General features: G+C 48.2%; 2 protein-coding genes across 8 annotated transcripts in view; one reads left to right on the top strand and one right to left on the bottom strand.

Annotated features, from left to right (window-relative positions):
- FARP2 (FERM, ARH/RhoGEF and pleckstrin domain protein 2) overlaps nucleotides 1-3290 on the top strand; it is an 80771-nt gene extending 77481 nt beyond the window's left edge. The window contains exons 25-27 of the mRNA XM_075157735.1: nucleotides 922-1029; nucleotides 1829-1980; nucleotides 3171-3290. Coding sequence (XP_075013836.1) covers nucleotides 922-1029; nucleotides 1829-1980; nucleotides 3171-3261 — 351 coding nt within the window. The 3' untranslated portion in view covers nucleotides 3262-3290. The remainder of the gene's footprint in view (nucleotides 1-921; nucleotides 1030-1828; nucleotides 1981-3170) is intronic.
- Nucleotides 1-19351, bottom strand: part of STK25 (serine/threonine kinase 25) — a 31216-nt gene that overhangs the window by 1899 nt on the left and 9966 nt on the right. For 3 of the 7 annotated variants that reach the window (XM_075157738.1, XM_075157736.1, XM_075157743.1), the window contains 8 exons: nucleotides 19021-19129; nucleotides 17601-17758; nucleotides 17141-17326; nucleotides 16795-16940; nucleotides 15803-15917; nucleotides 15436-15507; nucleotides 11780-11916; nucleotides 31-10141 (listed from right to left, as the gene is read on the bottom strand). In XM_075157738.1, coding sequence (XP_075013839.1) covers nucleotides 10102-10141; nucleotides 11780-11916; nucleotides 15436-15507; nucleotides 15803-15917; nucleotides 16795-16940; nucleotides 17141-17326; nucleotides 17601-17758; nucleotides 19021-19129 — 963 coding nt within the window. In that variant the 3' untranslated portion in view covers nucleotides 31-10101. The remainder of the gene's footprint in view (nucleotides 1-30; nucleotides 10142-11779; nucleotides 11917-15435; nucleotides 15508-15802; nucleotides 15918-16794; nucleotides 16941-17140; nucleotides 17327-17600; nucleotides 17759-19020; nucleotides 19130-19351) is intronic. The other 4 variants (XM_075157741.1, XM_075157739.1, XM_075157740.1 and 1 more) reach the window with 4 other exon arrangements.

Raw genomic sequence — 19351 nt, forward strand, 5'->3', positions numbered from 1 at the left:
CGGAACCAGAGCCTATCCCTGTCTGATTACCTGTGCATGATCCAGGTAAAAATGCCTCTCAAGTTCTGCACTGGTGGGGAGGAGCCATGGGATGCTGAGGAAAATGTACTGCTGCTCGCTTCGTCATTGCTCAGTGAGCCCACGTCTGCTGGCGTGAGGATGCCCCAGCCAGCCAGCGGCAGAGTTGTAAAGTTGCCTTATTGATACAGGATTTCCTCCTGTTTATGCTTCCCAAAATGGTTCTCTGTGTAATTCTGCTGCGTATCCTGTCTTTTTCTCCAGTTACAAAATCCATTTGCTGTCATTCCATGCCATAGGTTTCCTTATCCCACTGCGCAAGCGCTCGGTGGCTCTGACTCCAAGGCAGCAATGTTCAACGTCCCTGCTTGCCACGCTGGGCTTGGCTTCGCGTAGCTGCCACACGTAGCTTGTCCACAACTCTGGCATCCTCTGTTTCCTCTTCTGCTTTATTTTCCTTCTCATGCAGTGTGTTCTACGTGGTTTTTCTCCATGTAAAAAAGGGTGGGCTAAAGGGGTGGACGCCCTCGCGGCTGTCGCCGTTCCCCTGACCGTGGGCTGCAGAGGAGAGCGGTCGCTGGAGGGACGAGTCGGTGCAGCACCCTCCTCTGCGTTGCCTGACACTGTGCCGAGATGTGGCGAGTGCTTAAACACAAAGGGGAGCTTGCTATTAGTGGAGAGAAATCCCCGATTTGTTCGTAAGAAGATAGTTGTGAACTAGTGAAGATACAAAGTCATTCAGTCACCATGTGAAATACCTGGGCGGCCTTTTACAGCGTGGGAGCAATGCAGGAGCGGTTATAGCAGGCAGCCTCGAGCTTTTTATCTGCGGCAGCCGCTGTCTTTTCCTGAAGGACAGCGACCTGTGGTTTCACGGTAGGTTTTTTTTTCAATCTGTGCTAGAACCAGCTCTCCGGATACTTGCTGAGGAAGTTCAAGAACAGCAACGGCTGGCAGAAACTGTGGGTCGTCTTCACCAACTTCTGCTTGTTCTTCTACAAAACGCACCAGGTGAGCAAGTGTAGCTGAGTGGCCTGCGTTTGGGGTGTCGGCGTGAAGCTGGAGGTGCTTTCTGCTCCGGGTGCAGCTCACTGCTATGTGAAGGAGAGTAACAAGTGGAAGAGGAGGTAGTTCGTAACAAAGCTGGTCTCTGTAAGGCCACGGGCCCTTCTTGCAGAATTTAATCAGTATTTCCAATTCTGTTAATGGTACTGACCTTCTGTGAGTGAGCGAGGGGGAAAACGTCTCCTCAGGCAGTGACTGACGGAGGTGAGGGAGTCGGCCGCCTGTGGTCAGTCGCTCTCCGATTCTCTCCCTTCAGCACAGTTAAACAGGCATCGGGGATTTTTCTGCCCGCGGAGCATTCAGCGCCTGCTTGGTACGAACTGTGCTGCAGTGCAGCCTGTGCCTTTTCATCTTATTAACCCGATAAACTGTGTTTATTTTATTGAGGCTTCTTGCCTTGAGGGCACGCTTCTTTTGAGAGGGATATTTTAACTTTTGGGTCAGATTTGTGCTTGGAGTTCCAGAGAAAGGGGGTGGAGGGGGAAGGGGGGAGCCCAGGAGGCAACAACAGGCAGGAGAATAGAAGCAAATAATTCTATAAAAACAGTGAAAGGAGTTGGGGGAAGGCTTCATTATAAGCTATCAGAGGCCTCGCAAAAGATAAAGGCTGCTCCTCCTCCCGTTCTCTCCTAAACAAAAATACAAAGACCTTACCTGGACAGTACAAAAGAGTGAGTGCGCATTGGGATGAACTGTGGGGCGGGGGACGCCTTGCGCTAAGGGCCGGGCTGTTGGGCTGTTCCAGGACGATTATCCCTTGGCCAGTCTCCCGCTGCTTGGCTACGCAGTCAGCTCCCCCGTAGAGGCAGACGGCATTCAGAAGGATTATGTCTTCAAGCTGCAGTTCAAGTCCCATGTGTATTTCTTCAGGGCTGAGAGCAAATACACCTTTGAGAGGTAATTTTCTGTTTTCTCTGTCTGTCTTGATATATAACATGCTGTTAAACACACTGGTTGATCCAGAGCCCTCTCTTTCCTTCTGACTACCTCCTAGTCCAAGTGACCTTACAGCACGTTCTCCGTAATAAAGTTCCCCTCCTCTTCCTACCGATGATGTGTGGCGATCCCTCCCCTGCCAGAACCATCCTCCTTGCAGGGGAGAGCTGGTGGTTGCACCTAGAGCCGTAGGCTCTGCTTTGTCTCAGGAGTCTGGGGCTTCCTTGGAGCTGGGGAGCAGCACGGGTGGAAGGGCTGCGAGATGCTCAGCCCCACTAGGTCTTGGGAGTCAGATTTCTAGGTTAGTGAGAGTTCCGATACGAATGTTTGGGGTTTTTTTTCCCTCTCGATCTCTGGAACCAGGAGTTATAACAAGGCTGAGGGCAACAAGTGCAGTGCTGCTTTTCACTTTACTGCTTTCTCTATAATTGTGTTTGGCAGTGCTGTTAGGGGCTTCCACACATGGTCCAAAGTGAATCGTGTTTAAACGCATCACGTACAAAACTCTGCTATTATGTTAGCTGTTGAAAACCCTTGCGTTGCGTTCTGCCTGGCAGGGTAGTATTGGTTGGTTTGGAGTGTGGTTTTATTGAGAAGGTGTCACACACTTCCCCCTTCCTTGGGAGAGTATCACACACTTGTGAGCAACGTCCAACCAGCTACCCCAGACAGCAGAGTTGTGCTCTTTAATCCTCTGGTGTCATGTAGTGATTTCAGGGAAAAAACGTCTAATTCCCAATGGATGTTTGTCTTGTTTTTTTCACCGTTGCTTTGCCTTCTTCCATATAAGCAATCCTGTTACATAATTTATTGTAAGAAAAGCAATCCATTGACTAATTTTTGTCAGCCTGTCCTCCTTGGTAAACACTTTCTGTACACTTACAAGAGAATACGGTGTGCTCTCGTAAGAGCTCTCTGGAGCTCAAAGCACTGTAGAGCTGTTGCTTCAACAGGAACCATGTTCTGCAGTGTATTTACCACACCTCAAGCTATTCATTTGAAGAGTTAGTTTCCTAAAAAGAATTGTAAAAGAAGGGTAGAAGACGGATGTTCTGTGAGGTTTGGTGAAAGGGGTACAGCTCATAACCGAAGGACAAAATTACGCATCTGTGAGTGTGGGGTTGAGCATTTCTCATGTCCTTTCTTGCCAGGTGGATGGAGGTGATCAAGAGAGCCACCAGCTCTCCAGCCAGGTCGAGCCTGCTGCTTCCAAAGGATGAGAAGGACAGTCACACAGACTGAAGCGGGGCAGAGCTGGATCTCTGCTGTAAACATCAACAGAAGAGGCAGGTGGAAACAGGAGTCTCTGAGCTGATAAAGCAAAGAACCAGGAGGCTCATTTCCACCTGGTGTGGAAAGTGGGAGTGAGGGAGTTGCAGACGGGGATCACATCCATTCCCAAGGGCATGGAAGAGGGTCAAGTCTGTTCCAGTTGAACCTACTTAGAGAGAACCTAACAACCGCAGAGCTCCGGTGTGCACGCATTGTGGAAGGTTTATTGTTCCGGTTGTATCTGTACAGTAACACCCTGAAGGCAAATGCCACCTTGTTTTTACGTTTTGACTGGATGGTCAGCATATATGGGAGAAAAATAGCAGCTGCCAGTGGTGCGAAGGGCTCACAGCTGCTGGTGCCAGGGCTTGCTGGCTCCCAGAAGTTCCCTTCCCCTGATGCTCGGCATGGCTGGCTGCACAACCGCTGTCTCGCTGCTGTTAATGTCAACCTGCTGGCACAGTTGTCTCAGACTGACGGGATCCACAGATGCATTAGCTTAAACACAGTTCATTTTGAACAGAAACTGCAGCTCTCGCAGAACAACTCTGCTTTTGGAAACTGCCACGGCAGCAGTTTTCCAGGGGAAGCAGGAGGACTGAAACCTCTGCTAAGCTGTTGAGGTTTCGGTATATTGTGGGTTGGTACAGGTGGGGTGCATGGTTTTTTCCTCTGAACTCTGCTATGGCGCACGCTGAGAGGGTCAATTGCTATTCTCGTATCACAGCTCCAGAGTTTCTTTATCCTGTCGTAGGCATTACTTAAGGCATGGGATGGCAAACACACTCTCCACCCTGATGTGGGTGACGTTTTCAAGGCAATATAGGAGAACAAGCTTCTCTGAAAGTCACTGTTGCTTGTGCTTGTGTCACGCAAAGACTTCTGAAAATCCCTATTCTTACCTTTAAATTTGGGGTGGGATCCATCTTCCATTTCTCATGAAGGTGTAAAAGTCACTGGATTCCAGATGGAGCATTAGTGTCTGTGGACTCTATTAAATCTCTGTATTAAATCTGAAATGTTTGCAGTTTGTTCTGTTTTTGTAAAGCTGTCACCTTTGGTTGCCTCCACGGAAGGACTGAAATAAGCTAACTGCCACAAAATGCTGTAGGACGTGGCTTTGATGGGCTCTAGGGACGCTGCTTTTATATTAGATAGAAAAGTATTTGTGTACTAGAAGAAGGAACAATGAAGTGGTGTAGTGAAAGAAAAAGGAAAGTGTTGCATGTTGTGAGGATGGAGGACTGGGAGATCCCTGTGAAAACAGGCAGTACAGAGGCCAGCATGTGCGTTCTCCAAAGCTGTTTCAAGTTATGGTCTAAAACATGTGCGGGACGAGGACTGCAGGCAGGGGGTTCCCGAGGGATTTTCCAGACTGCTCACTTGGCATTTGCATCGTAGAGAAGACGAGTGACTTCACTACCACTGTCACAATGACCATTGTCCCATGTAAGTTAAATGTACTTAATTTATTAGTGTTGTCTTTTTTTTTATTATTATTAACTGTTGTAGGTGTATACATGTGGATTGACTAGATGTGTTAACGCAGTTGAATATGACTGTTGAAAGTAAATAGCATCTTGGTATAAAACTATCTCAGCCTCTTATTCCGGAGCCACGCTGGTGGGAAGATGGACGGCATCTGCACAGAAGCATTGCTTTTCCTTGGACCTGAGAGAAGAGGTTTCGCACTGTTGATTAATGGGTCTCTGCACGCGGTAGTGTTCCTGGGTGGTAACTGACTGCTTTGTCACGGTCACGTACTGGATCGCGTAGCAGGAGCGTTCTCCTCTTTCACGAGAACTCTCCCACGCAATTACTGCCCTTTGCTGGTCTCCTGCGGGGAAGCTCTGCAGGAGCAAGTTGCAAAGAGGAGGAGCAGGGTCTCTGTCAGCAGCTGGGGGTCTGGGCACTTAACCCCAGCCTTTAGTTGCACCGCCTACTGTAGCAGGGCTTTCTAGCACCAGGATTCGAAATACTTTTTGAGAGTGTTCAAGTCACTCAGTAGTTTTCCGACTGTGGTTCTCAGCTCACCCAGCATCGCGCTACGCTCCATCCGCCGCAGAGAGACGGCACCGAGTCAGAACGATGTGGAGGAGGTGGCGGAGCCTGTGAGTGCCGGTAGGCACGGGGAGCAGCTCCAGGGCAGGGCGGGAGGAAGGGACTGACAACGACCACCTGAAATTCAACAAGGATAAATGCAAAGTCTTGCATGGGGGACAAAGTACCCTCTGCGGTACAGGCTGGGGACTGCACAGCTGTGCCACAGGCCTGGGGTCCCCAAAAGCAAGCTGTGTTTGTTGAAGGGCATGTGTGTTACGGAAGCTAGACCTGGCCCATTGCCAGAAGAGACAAGGACAGAAGAGCAGGAGAAACGTGCGTTTCTGCAAGCGCAGTGCAAGAGAGGGTGCAGTGTTTTCTTCCTGGGCTGAAATAGCCTGGTATTTGGCCCTGGTGGTTTTAATATTTTTTTTTTAACTAGCTGACAGAGAGAGCTCCCTCTCTTAACATCAGCTAGACTTTTGTCTAAATTACCTCCATAAATCAGCTGTCAATCTCCCTAACACCACGCGTTAAAAATCAGGCTGACGTGTACCGCATGTTACTGGAGACAGAAGGAACAGTACAAGCCAGCCTTGCCCTTAGCAAGCAGCGTGGAGGCTTGGCTTTTGTGTGCGCCCTTGCAGGCTCCAGCAGTCTCTTCCTGCCCCGCTTGTTTTTCCGTCTGGTATCATAGGGAACGCTGCTTTAGCCGGTAACACAAGGAAAAACTTCTGACACTTGGGAAAGTGATCAAAGAACACAGTGGAAGGATACACCCTAAAGGTGTTAGTACATGACTGCAGGTACTTACATGGCTAATCCACAGAGTTCAAACACCTACACTCTATCTGTCCTCCCCTCCCCGCTGTGTAGCAGAAGAGCAGTTACAACTCCTGTTGCAGGAGAGAGGCAGTGAGCAAGAGCCTGCCTTAAGATTTTTGGGCAGTTGAGGAGTGGATGAACCTTGAGTTGTTCACGTACCTGCAGCTCAGTATTTCCTGTCCTGAAGATGCGTGTGCTACCTACAGTGGCTGGGGCGTGGTCCCTGGAAGAGGACCTCTGCTGCTCGCTGACCAGAAACCCAGAAAGACAGCAGGCAGCAAAAGTCCCTTCTCGGGTGGAGAATACAAAGTTCAAATGTCCGTGCATTTAAAATGCAGGAGCACCGGCTATAAAAGCCAGAAACTTCGCTATTCCTGGCAAAACTGCTTACCTCTCACCTTGGCAAGCTTTCAAACTGCTGAGGATTTCAGTGGCGTATCAGTTCTTCTGTGAAATACCCTGTAGTATTTCTACTTTCCCAGAACTCTGCAGGAGTATTTTTTGTCTTTGCTACAATCATGAGCAGTTTCCTTAACAAGAGCACTAGGAAAGAACAGAATACAACTGGTCCTTACTCATTAGTTTCTTGCTAGCAGGATGTATGTTAAGGGAGAGATGAACCCATGCTCTTGGGACCTTAATATCCATGGTCTCATTTCACTTCAAAAAGCCATCATTTCTGGTAAACACTACCCCTTTTCCCTGCTTCCCGCAGGACTGGCTGGCTGTCCCTCATTCATTGTAACAGAGTCCTGCTCCATTGCTTAAGAAATCAGAACAAGTAAGTTTTTGCAGTAGTTCCTACCACGTGTTTAATGCAACCTACTGGAGCTGTTGTGGTGGCTGCTCCCTTTATCTCCCCCGGTTACAAGAGCGACTCCCATTGCACCAGATAATTCACCTCCCTCTTTCGTACTGGCTACATCACCACAGCTTTCTCTCTGCTGAAGCGTCAGCACCACCATCACCACTGTCCTGTCACCAGTCTGTGGAGCAGTGGTGAGGGCTAGCACGTGGGATTTAACAGAATTCCCAAAAAAGCACGCCAGAGGTACCTTTGTCAGTCTCTCTTTTTGGCTCCAAGGAGAAAATAGCTGAGACGGCACTGTACAACTTGATCACAGAACCAACTTCACCTTTGTGTTTCTGCTTAGGGAAGGACAGGCACACGCAAGGTTTTAAACACGCTTAAAGTGGCGCCTCCAAAGCGTTTATCCTGTAACTGAGGTCACACAGAGCGGTTGCGATCGGCAGGGACCTTGGAGGCCACCTGGTCCAACCCCCCCTGCTCAAGCAGGGCCACCCGGGGCCGGTTGCCCAGGACTGTGTCCGGGCAGCTTTTGATTATCTCCAAGGACGGCGACTCCACAGCTTCTCTGGGCAGCCTGTGCCACTGCTCGCCACTCTTACAACTGCAAAGGGAGACAGACGAAGGCAGAGAGAGCCTGTTGTCAGCTTTTACAGCCAAACCCGACTCTAAATACAGATCAATAAACAAGACGCCAGCAAAAACTGCACCGAAGCATTCTCCAGAGCACAGCTACACTTTTGCAAACAGTGTGTGCTCCCCCTAACACCGGTGTACGTCAGCAGAAAGGACTAACGTAACGTGCCTTTCGCTGTATTCCCTCCTTACACAAAAAGTACTTAAGCAGGTCTGTCTCACGAGCCACTGTTAGATCTACCTGAGGCAGGAAGATGCAGGGGAAGACCAAGAAGATGGCAAAGAAAAGCAGCTTGAACAAGTACTTTTTCCCTAATAATACAAAGTTACGCCAGCCTCATTTGTTTTGTTACTTTATTGAAAGTGGCAGATCCCTTTCAATGTTTTTAAAAACTAAAACCATTGTTGCTTTGAATACTGGACAAAGTTTGTGGGGACCGGTTCCTTTAAAAAGTTTACTCGTTACACTGCAGTGCATGTGAGTAATAATACAAGGTACCTTATTGACACAATTTGCTACCGTCATGAACAGCAACTTTAAAAGCAACAGGAGCCCTTCAGCTGCCTTTCTGCTGGACTGCAGCCTCTGCCTTCCGCCTCAGCAAGTTTCCTGTCTATACGTTAACTCCTTCTCCTGAGGAAAAAATGGATTTGTTCTGTTCTTCATAAATGCAGGCTCCGAGGCGGCTCTCACCACAGAGAGACACCACTCTGCAGCAGATCTCCAGCAAGACCAAAGAGCAGCACCTCTCCTCTGCTGGACAAGTTCATGGTGTTTGCTGAGCCTGTATTTATCCATCAGAGAGGAAGAGTAAAGGATAGTCATAAGCTAAAGTGAACACCGCATACCAGGATGAGGGAATGTATGGTCCTTTTGAGCTACTTTTAGCCCAGCACTTACAATCCGCAGGTCTGAATCAAAGTACCAAAATCAAGCCTTGTTACTAACGAAGTAGCCTATCTTTTAAAAAAAAAACGCTGAACAGCTACAGCTTTTGTTCTCAGTGGCTTTGGGGTGAGCCACATCATTCACACACAAACACCCAGACAGAAAGATCTGGGTATCTAAGGTCTTGCTGACTTAATGGGAATATCTTTACAATTAGAAAGCAAATCTCTAAGCAACCAGCTATCAGAAGTTACTTTCCTAAGTCTATTTTTCTAGACCTTTAAAGTATAGATTTAAGATCTGTGCATTTACCTGAATTAAAGATTTGCTTTATAAACTAGTTTTATACGGAAAGCAAAGCTAGTGGGGGATGGCTCCACTGGAATACCTTAAGCAGCCAATACGGCAGTAGATGTTTTAATTTCTCTGCTAGCAAACACCACCACAGCTTGTCAATTGGAGCAGAGCCCTGGCTTCAGCGAGGTTAGATCCCAGACTGAAAGAAGAGCCAGAAAGGGAAAGCTGAGAAGAAGGGGATGAAGAGCTAGAGCGGCTTTTCCGACCCCCAGCCACACCACACGGATACCACTGCCGCTAGCCATCCAATTTATATCTTTCCGTAGAGGACAGGTTTGTCCCCAAGCACTGCTATGCAATGTCCATCTGCCTTTTGAACTGAAGCCCTCTCAGCACCTTTGGCTGTTGTGTTCCCCCGCTCCTTTTTTTTTTGATTCTTCTGCAACATCTGTGCACACACAGCAGGTGTCTACTCAGCTTAGAGACTAGGACTGCCCAACCTGCGTATCTAGTTGCTTCAGTTGCAGAAAGCACCAAGGAAAGGAACTCCACCAGCTCCCAAACCAAATGTAACCACTTTGCCTTCCAGCCCCTGGAGACCCAAGGCAAGTTCTGCCGTTGCCTGAATTAGATGAACCAAGGCCTAATACAAAATGATGTCCCAGAGCCAAAAAAAGTACAGTCAGCAAACCCCTCCTCCTGTGAAACGACAAGCTGGGAAAGAGCAGCAGCGTAATAGCTCAGCTGCTCCTGTACTTGAACGCTTTTCGTTACTAGTGCGTGAAGGAGTTGAAGCAATCCTCCAGAACGACTGGAGAGCTGTTCTAGCTTTCCCACAGGCCGTAATGCATGGAGAGCTTCTAAACGGACTGGCACTCGCACATTACTGCTCACAAACACTTCTTTAGGAAGGGCAGGAGGCTAAACCCATCAGACTCGCCTTTGAAACATATCTCAATGGAAGACAATCTCCCTCTTTTCCAGCAGCCAGGCATTTACCAATAACAAGCTGTGAATCAAACCAAGCCAAAATGGATACATCCATAGGGAAACAATTAAAAACTGCATTGATTACATTGTAAAAACAATTAGACCACCCATCTCGGGTTCTGCAAAAGGTCTAAATTGTACTTGCATTGCAAACCCCACCCTGGGTTATCATGGAAACACGTGTAATGTGAAGGCTCTGAAATGTCCTGGAGTCCGTAACACAATGTTACATCCAACAGCAGATGGTGGTCTGGATTAGAGATGTAGTTCTTATGAAGCTGGAAAAAATCCTTCCCCCCTCAAACAGCAGCAGGGAATGTAGGCGTCAGCGGGCAGAGGTCAGGTGGTTCCGACTGTGTGAAAACCTGCAAGAAAGAACAACGGGTGGAACTGGTCGCCACCGTCCATTTCAAGCCCTCACCTGGAAGACGGCCCACGTGCGCTGCGCCAGCCAGCGCGTCTGTGGATGAAGAGGTAAGGCTGGGCGTGTTTGTCCCCGCTCCCATTGCCGCTACCAGTTTTCTAGATAAATCTTGAAAGAAAAAACCCAGCAATTTAACAAAAAGCCAAGGCGGCACTTTTTTCATGCCTTTAAGATTCAATTTTAGGCTAGTAAGAAATTTTGAGCGCTAGTGTTTTACAGTAAGAAACCAACCAGGGTCTCAGAGGTTTTGCAAATCTCCAAAGAAGCGTCTTGCGCTTATACACCGTCCAGTAGTGCCACGTCTAGGCTGACAGAAGTGAATGGTACCGAAACAGCTGCCCTGCAGAGCCACCAACACACATCTGCGAGTACCTCCTGCTCAGCTAGAGGCTAAAGTTTTTGCAGGCATCACCAGGACACCTTCTGTGACCTCTGTGGGTCAGCCAGAAGAGACAAGAGTGTTGTCTTTCCGCTTTTAAGTGATTATTAGATGAGGGATCTAAACAGACCCATAACATATTTGCTTGAAAACTTGAATGACTTAGTAACAGAAGCTCTCAAGGCCAGTATTCTCAGTCCTTAATATCTGAGGCTCTTCTTTGCTTGACAGCATCCAACGGATACTTGAGCTACAAGGCACAAACTACACCAGCTTAAACCCATCAGAAATAAATGCTTAGAAAGACCAAGTTCAAGGGTGTAAAGACTGTAAACCTTGGGTTGTATTTACATTCGCAACCAGAGCACACAATGGCTCCTTTGGTCACACGTATAGCAAAATACTTTACTTCCAGCCTTCTGACCAGTGAGGGGCCAAATGTTAAGTTTCTCAGCTAGTGAGGAAAGGGCAAGATTTAGGATAGCCTGCTGTGAAAGGGAGAAAATCCAAATTAATGTTAAATAAAGCCTGATAAACCTGTGATCAGGATCTGACATTGTTGCCTATGCTACATGGATGTGACTGAACTTGGTGTCAGTAGTGGCGGCAAGTTTGATGCAGCACCTGCTCAGCAGCAAAGAACTTAATTCTACCAGACTATACTCCTTCTTTTATAAATAATAATAATTATAAGTAATAAGTTTAATAAGTAATTCACTTCAGGAAAAATAGTTTCCTGCTACCTGAAGCTGGGCAAGCAGAGCGGCTGGCTGCACGTAGTGCTGTAAGGCACATTCCTTGCAATGAAACAGATACTATTCTAGAAGCGATTCCGATGACATTTTGCATGGTCCTCGCTACCTGGGTAATGTGACCGGCAGGACGTCATATATATATATATATATGTGTGTGTATATATATGGAAGATGAAGGTGAATAGCAGCAACTGTACTCTACAACATTCATCCACACTACAGAAACCTGTTCAGTGTGAGAAAGGACTTCTGAGGCAGGAAGAACTGCTTCCATTAAAAGAAAAGCAGCCAAAAGTGAGTCAGGGACTATTAGGTCAGCTGTCATCAATATTCACTTTTTGGGTGTCTTGACGGCTCAGACCAACCTTTACCATAGTCTTGGAGTATGACAATGGTTCGGTTCGCTGCCAGCTCCACCCCAGCTCACACTCCAGAGGACGCTCACCTTTGTACCCGCTCCACCATGTGTGCTATCAGTTTGTCAGAGATGCCGGGGCAGGACTCCTCAGCCAAGCTAAAGGCGTTCTCCAGCTCCTCCATAGCTCCCACGTTGCCTCCAGTCTGCTTGTGCTTGTCTTTAAGCTGCAACCCAGAAACAGTACGTTAGGTCCTTATCTCATTGCAGAAAGCACTGGTCGAGCAGTGCAGTACAGATGTTGTCCCTTTCCCTTTTAGTATGACTCCACAAGGGTGCAAGGAGGGCACCCACGTTCTTCTTAAAAAAATAAAAAAGGGCTCTTTTTGTAGGTCAGGAAGATGAAAGTCCAATGTCTGGAGTTCATACTTTCCCCCAGGTGCTAATAGCAATTGAAGTCCTTAACAAACAGGCCTTGATGTACTCTTAAACGAACTAAATGATACTAGAAATGGATCCACAGCCCTGAAAACCCCTAAGCAGTAACAGAACAAAGAACTGCAGCTGATCTGAACCAGTACTGTCACCTTTGCTGCTAATGACAGCTCAGCAGCCAGACGCACACAAAGGCTTGCAGAGAGGTAGGGTAGAAAATATCGTAACACCAGGAGTTAGTCACCACCACTTTTAAAACCACAAAAAAGTTTGAGTTGCTTCTAGTGACTGGGAGGCCGAGGGACTCTACTGCCGTGCTACAGATCCTGAGCCCCTTGGCCTCCAGCACTCCTCCCCAAGAGAGAGCTTTCCCCAGGGGGACAGCGGAACGAAGCCCACACACGAAGACCTCCACGTGCAACATCTGACCTAGACGAAAAGCCTCAGTCTGCATCTGTCATTGTTGGCACACTCCGACTAGGCCTCACCACCCACAAGTCTACTCGCACATGGCTCCAGTTGTTGATTTGAAATAGCTAAACCTCCGTCGTTAAGGAACTCCTGACAGGTCACTGATGCTGAGCCTGAAAGAGTCGGCCGTTGGAAAACGCACAGTCACATCCTCTGCAGCATTTCCCCACCTCCTTCGCACGAGCAGGCAGCCCCTTCCCTAGTGCACATCATTACACAACGAGCTGAACAAAAATCAAAACCTTTTGTTGAACAAGCAATGTCTGCCAGCTAACCACTGCCCAGTTCAATTAAGCTCCTATTAGGCTACGCTGATTAAAGGGCTTTACATACGCCTCACAGTTCTTTGCCTGCAATTCTAGGATCAGCCTTTCCTGTGGTTGGAGCTCACCTTTTCCCCATGGTCCGGAAAGCAGGACAATGCGAATGCTAATCCCCAGCTGGAGCCGTCCCTGCGCTCCAAGTCCCCTGCTGGAAACAAGCAGTTCCTAGCCAAAAAGAGCTGCTGCCTCTTCAGTGGGGCAGTTGCTCACTAACAGAAAGCCTCAGCTGTGGGAGCAACTCGCACACACCTCTGCTCCTTCAGAAGTGGCAAGGGGCACGGAGGGCAACTCAATTACACATCAAGGATACAGGTTTCTTAGGCCAAAAAGAGTTGTGATGCTAAAGCCAAGGATTTGATTTGACGTCTACCTGATCAAAGCCTGCCTCAGAGCAAAATGAGACACAGGGTCTGTCCTGCAGGTAAGTTGCCAGTTTATCATCGGCCTTTGATGCCAAGCCACTGACCGTTAGTTTGCCCAGCAGCCTGTGATGTGAGCAGTCTGTGATACCCTCTCACTTTCCAATGCAGAAGAGCTTTCTGGAGGTTAGCAGGGGGTTAGAGAGCCGAACTGCGCAAAGCCTTACAGGTCGGCTTTTATCCACTGCTTGGCCCTCCAGGCCCAAATACCCTACCTTTCCTCCCTGCCCCAGAAAGGGCAGACGGGTTTCCAGATTTGCAGTTGCCCACATCTGTGTTAATGACCCACTATGTGTCACTTTCAATATTAACATCCAATAACACACGCGCAGGGAAGGCATATAAAAGATTATGAACAGCACCTCAGTAAGATTTCAATTCACAAAGCCCAGCTTCAGCCCTTTTATGGAAAGAGGTGATCAAAACCTAGCAGGTCTAAGAGGCAATAATACAACAGTGAGAAGGAGAAAGTCTGCTGTTGGTAGGAAACTGAAAAGAACAACTCATGCAACCAAGTAGCGAAGCAGATTTCCTACTGGGAGAACGAGTTTTCTTCCAACCCCCTGCTACTGCAGGCAGAAGCCAGGTTATTTCAGAGGCTGCCCAGAACCTTCCCTGCACCTGATTTCGCTGAGTGGGATCAGCAGAGCCAGCAGGGAAGTCTAATCAAAGGAAAGGAGGATCAGCAAGTCTGGGGCAAGGGAGTCAAACTAGCAGAAATGGAAGGCCCAAGAAGCCACTTCCCGCCTGGAACTGGCGCAGCAAGGTTGGTAAGGAGAAGCACGAAAATGCCCTCGGTAGTTTGGAGAACCCACAGCTCTGAACACCCCCTCCCCCAGAAGGCTCCTAAACAGAAAGGACTGAGAACCAGATGTCAGTGATCATGCGGCAGGAACAAACTGCCTGTATCAGAAGCCAACATTATTTTTATCCATTTTTATCTCATAGGTCTAGGCCTACAAGACCCAGACGGTCTGCCTCATGCTCTGACTTCTGGAAGTCAAGTCCCGTGGAGTACAGAAGAGGCCAGTTAGCTAAACTCTCAATTTCCAAAGCAGTGCTGCCTCAAGAGCACTGCATGCCTGCTTTTCAGAATGACCTCTGCTTCCTGCCCTGCAGCAAACCCTGTTTCCACGTAGCACTAGACCTGAGAAAAGAGATTTAAGTCCAGAGCCTATCCCTGAAAAAGCACAGCTCTCTGCTGGGCCACCCCTGGAACAGCATCAGGATCCAGAAGAGAGCAAGTCGTCAGCACCAGAGAAAAGGTCTCTATGACCCAGCACCCCAAGAAAAGAACCCTGACATGCAGTGTCTGGGTGAGCCATTTCTTCCAAAGCAGAACCTCTTTTTCTACACTCCTGCTGGAAACAGCAACTGAAGCCAGTAGCCCCCTTATGATTATCATCCTCTTCTCCTCCTTTAAAACATCACCCAGCTGGAAAGACAATTCATCTCTCTGCTGATACAGACGCTATCCCATTATTAACTCCACATCCCCACCCAGAACACAAGGCAGGGAAACAGGGTGCATTTTCCAAAGCCATTTTCTCTGTCTCCCTTCCACAGGCCATACGGTAGGTAACTCCTTAGCCTTTTCATGCTAGCAATAGCAGGCATCTATAAATCAAGAAGATAGCCTAGTAACTGGCAAAGCCAACTCCTGCTCTAATCCACCCACATTCCCTTCAGGGACGCTGCTGTGGGCAGGGAACGTGCAGAGCGACAGGCAGGCTCAAATACCTGCCTGCCCTCACAGGAGCTGCGCTTCAGCCTCGGAGGCCAGCGGCATCAAAGTCCAGAGCTGCCTAGGCATTAGCAAGCCTAAGACACAGATAAGAAACAGGTACTCCTCTACCTCACCAGAAGACAATCCAGAAATGCTATGCGTCCAGGAATACAAGTGTATTGGAGAGGACACTCCAGGGACATACTCACTTTCCTAACATACCGTATAGACCTCTGAACAGAGGCACAAATGCTTCACAGTGCCTTAACCCTAGTAGGTATCTTACCCCACCTCCCTTCTCCAAATCCTTCCCATCCATGCCAGGTACCTCTTTGTCTCCACTACCACAGACACCAAGAAGGTTCTACTCACCTCCCCAAAAACCGGGTGAACAAGCGTGGAGAGACACTGTGACCGTGGTTGCCTCTTGATGGGCTCAGTAGGCTAGAAAGCAAAATGAAAAGAAGTTACAAGCACAGGCAAAGGCTCCCTGGGCACAGGAACTACTAAGCCTTTGGTAAATTCACAGCACCTTGATGGCAGACCCCTCACCAGGTCTCAGGAAAGCCACAGATTGCAGTACTCTGACAATGTGGAAGAGGCAACTCTGGGGCACTAGCCCTTGATACCAGACTAAAGTAAATTTTAGACAGAACACCAGTAACTGGTAGCTTCCCCAAGACCCTCAAAAGCTTGTGTTAGTTCAGTCCACTTCTGAAGGAACAGACGGCAAACAGACCTTCTGGGAACCATGAAGAGCCATTCCTTTGTGCAGCTTGCTCAAGGAGTTGGGGCGAATAGTTGGTGGGAATGTCCAGATTGGACCCTGGTCTCCATCCTCTGTGTCTCCATCACTGCAAATGAAAAGGAGGAGGTCAAGACAAAGCCTCAGCTCCAGACACCGGGTGTTTTACCCCTGCATTCCCATAGTCGCAAGCTCTCCCCCACCTGATTGTTATATCACCACAGGGCTCCAGGCATTCTCCTATCCCAGAATAAATCCTAAAGAGAAACCGCTTCAGTCTCTACAGCCCATATGCAGCACTACAGAGATCTGAGCCAAGTACTACATCATCTTTCCAAATCACCACAACCACCTTTCTGCTCTAGCCAGCTTGAAGACAGTTTCAAGTACTAGTTAAATTCAGGAGAATTTCAAGCCAAGCCAAGTTCACAATTTGAGGGGCCAGGCTTCGATGTTGCAAGCCAACTCCCAGCGTCATTGGTCATTAGAGTCACTGCCACTACAGGTGAAGAGAAGCTCTGCGACACCAGCCTGGCAACAAAGTGCCCGTTCCTCACCCAAGGCTCATAGCCTCATTACCCTCCACATCAGTAGCAAAGCTCTACCCGTGAATACACAAACACTCATACACAGCTGCTGCCACAGTTACTAAAGCCTGTAGCTCTTTGAAAGGCGATGTATTTAACTGAATGTGCATAAAACACAGGCAACAAGAGCCTTGTTTTACTAGTTATGCACATGCTAGATGTTTCGTGATAGTACTTCTGATTCCTCACACTCAGCAAAGAGGCTCCACAGGTTAAGGTGACAGCCTGTTTCTTCAGGCAGCCGTCACCTGCTCCCACAAACAGATGCTCACAGGCCTCCCGGAGCTCCCGTAAGATCTCCAACCCAGGTGGGGAAAAGGACTGAGCTGCGTGCAGTAGGTTACCCTGGGGCATGCCCTGTGCAGCAGGAGCACCCTTCCGTGCAGAACATGTACGTACATATCAGAATCGCCAGAACTGGAATCTTCTCCATGGCCCTCCGACTTCCAGCGCTTGAATCGATCTATCAGCTCCATTAGGAATGAGGTTTTCTTGGTGTAGCGTGTGATGAACTTGTGCTTTAGCAACTCTTTAGCTGTTGGCCTCTGGAGCAAATAAGGAAAGCATGCTACATTTAACCATCTCTGTACACTAAACGTGCAGGTGCACTGACTTCAATTCTTGCCAGGCTTGCCCGTCCGTTCTGCAAGCTCAGTACTTCCTTCTCTCCAGGAGCCTTGCACCAAATAAATCTTTGACCTCTGCAATACTTTACCCAAATTCACAGGTGGACAGCAATACTCACAAATCTAGGATCCTTATTGAGGCAGGCTTCCACAAACTCCTTGAAGGGCTTGCTGTGGTGACCCTCAAGCGTTGGAGGATTATTTTTGGGGATCAGGAAGAGAACCCTCATAGGATGCAAGTCAGAATTTGGAGGCTCTCCCTTTGCTAGTTCAATGGCTGTAATTCCGAGGGACCAGATGTCTGCCTGAAAGAGGAGCAAGAACAGTGACAGCACAGAACAGCAAGGCGCAATTCTGCAACATGGAAGCATGCAACTTCAGCACAGCCGAAGGGCTGATCACATAAAATCAGATAAGGTGTTTCACGTCTAATAGACAAACTTCTCCAACAGACCCTGAACTGTAACAGGAAAGTATCATTCTTGCAACAAACAGCACTTCCAATCACTGTATTAACCCTAGCACCATCTCATATATAGTAAGCACCAAGTAGCAATCCTCCTCCTGCTCCCAGCTCACCTTGAAGTCATAAGCAGACTGTTTGATGACCTCTGGTGCCATCCAGAATGGAGTCCCAACAAAGGTGTTTCTCTTGATTTGTGTGTCTGTCAACTGTCCAGCCACTCCAAAGTCAGCCAGTTTCACATCTCCTTGTTCCGAAAGTAGCACGTTGGCAGCTGTTCACACAAATAAGCATTAAGTCCACTGGTTTCTCAATCATCTCCAGCCCACACGGAACTGAACACTAAAAACGGACCTCCTGTGGCATCCTCCTTTGCCCCAGTGACAACCCTCAGCTCGGATTTCCAGCCTCAGACTCATTCTCATGCTCTGACCTCTGCTGGGTGACACAGAACAAGTTCATACACTTGACTGGATCAGAAGGGGAATATTTCTAGGGTAGTAGCAAGGAGTAGATGTGAAGGGCCACACAATCAACTCGATGTGATTCCTGGCCACACAAAGAAGAGAGGGCAACATGGCCCAAGATACCTCAAATGGTCTCGATTTTTTTCAGAGCAGTATTCAGCACAGGTTAAATTGCAGATCCTTCTAAAGAGCTCACAAGTCCTGCTCTTATACCGCTTCCCACTCACCCCACTTAAGACAGTGGCATTACTCAGGTTTTGGGATGGGGTTTTTTTTGTAGGACTTTTCATTCTGAGAGACCCCACCTACAAACTTTCAGCATTTCCCCACTCTGCTGAAGGCCAACAGCCCTGCACGGCCTGCAGCGCTAGAAACATGTAGTCTCACATACGCAACGGAATCTTTTCTACGTATCTCCCTGCATGAGGTTTCTCTGCTCTGCTTGTTCATATCCTCTCCTGCAGAGGGTCAGAGCAGTTAGCGTCCAACACTGGCCACGTCTCCACAGCACTGTCCTCCCGCCCTCCTGCTGTCCTTGGAGTCTCGGTGTGAGACTGCTCTTTGGGAGGCAGATGCCAGGTCTCCCTACGCTGCATAGGGCCAATGACTATAAAAATCAGTAACAGGATAAGCTGACACAAGCTGCCCTGATTTTCTAGGGCCGTGAACCCTGCGTGAGGACAGCTCACCTTCACAATAAGTTATAACCATGATAACCAGCACACACGGGCCTTGGGGTCCAGCAGTAAAGCAATGTCCAGACATAACTGAGAGAGTCAGATAAAATTTGAGCGTGCCTTTCATTGAATCCTTTGCTTTAGCCCCCTGCCTGTCCAAACTACAAATGCCAGAGAAGAGCTACAGATCCTTACCGTTACTCTAACCCCAAAGACATGAAAACCATGAGTTGCAATAAAATGACAAGATCAGATTCAGAAAAGCAAGCAAGAGGAAAAGCAGCACCAAGAAACGGTCTTTGAAACCTCTCAGATTACTGCTGTATAATACTTCTGAATCTTACATTAGTGACGTCCCTTACAAGAAAGGGAGCTGAGTTGTCCACTCTTACCTTTGATGTCCCTGTGGATCTTCCTCTCAGAGTGTAGATAATCCAAACCCTTTAGGATTTCTCTCAGGATAGTAGCTATGTAAGTCTCCTCCAGGGGTCCCGGCTTCAGCTGATAAAGGGCAGAAAGATGACTTAAAGGAAGGTGACTGATGCCTTGGATTTTCCAGCCTCTCAGTTTGTTACTTGGAAACCTTGGCCAAGCAGGTCATATTCAGCAGGAAGCTCCTACTGCACGCCTGGTGCAGTAGGACTTTGCACCTGGCAACATTAAATGGAAAATCTTTGGGGGATTTTCTGTTAGTCTATTAAAGGCTTCCCAGACAAACAACAG

This window comes from Calonectris borealis, chromosome 9 (genome assembly GCF_964195595.1).
Source record: "Calonectris borealis chromosome 9, bCalBor7.hap1.2, whole genome shotgun sequence".
NCBI classification, from domain to species: domain Eukaryota; kingdom Metazoa; phylum Chordata; class Aves; order Procellariiformes; family Procellariidae; genus Calonectris; species Calonectris borealis.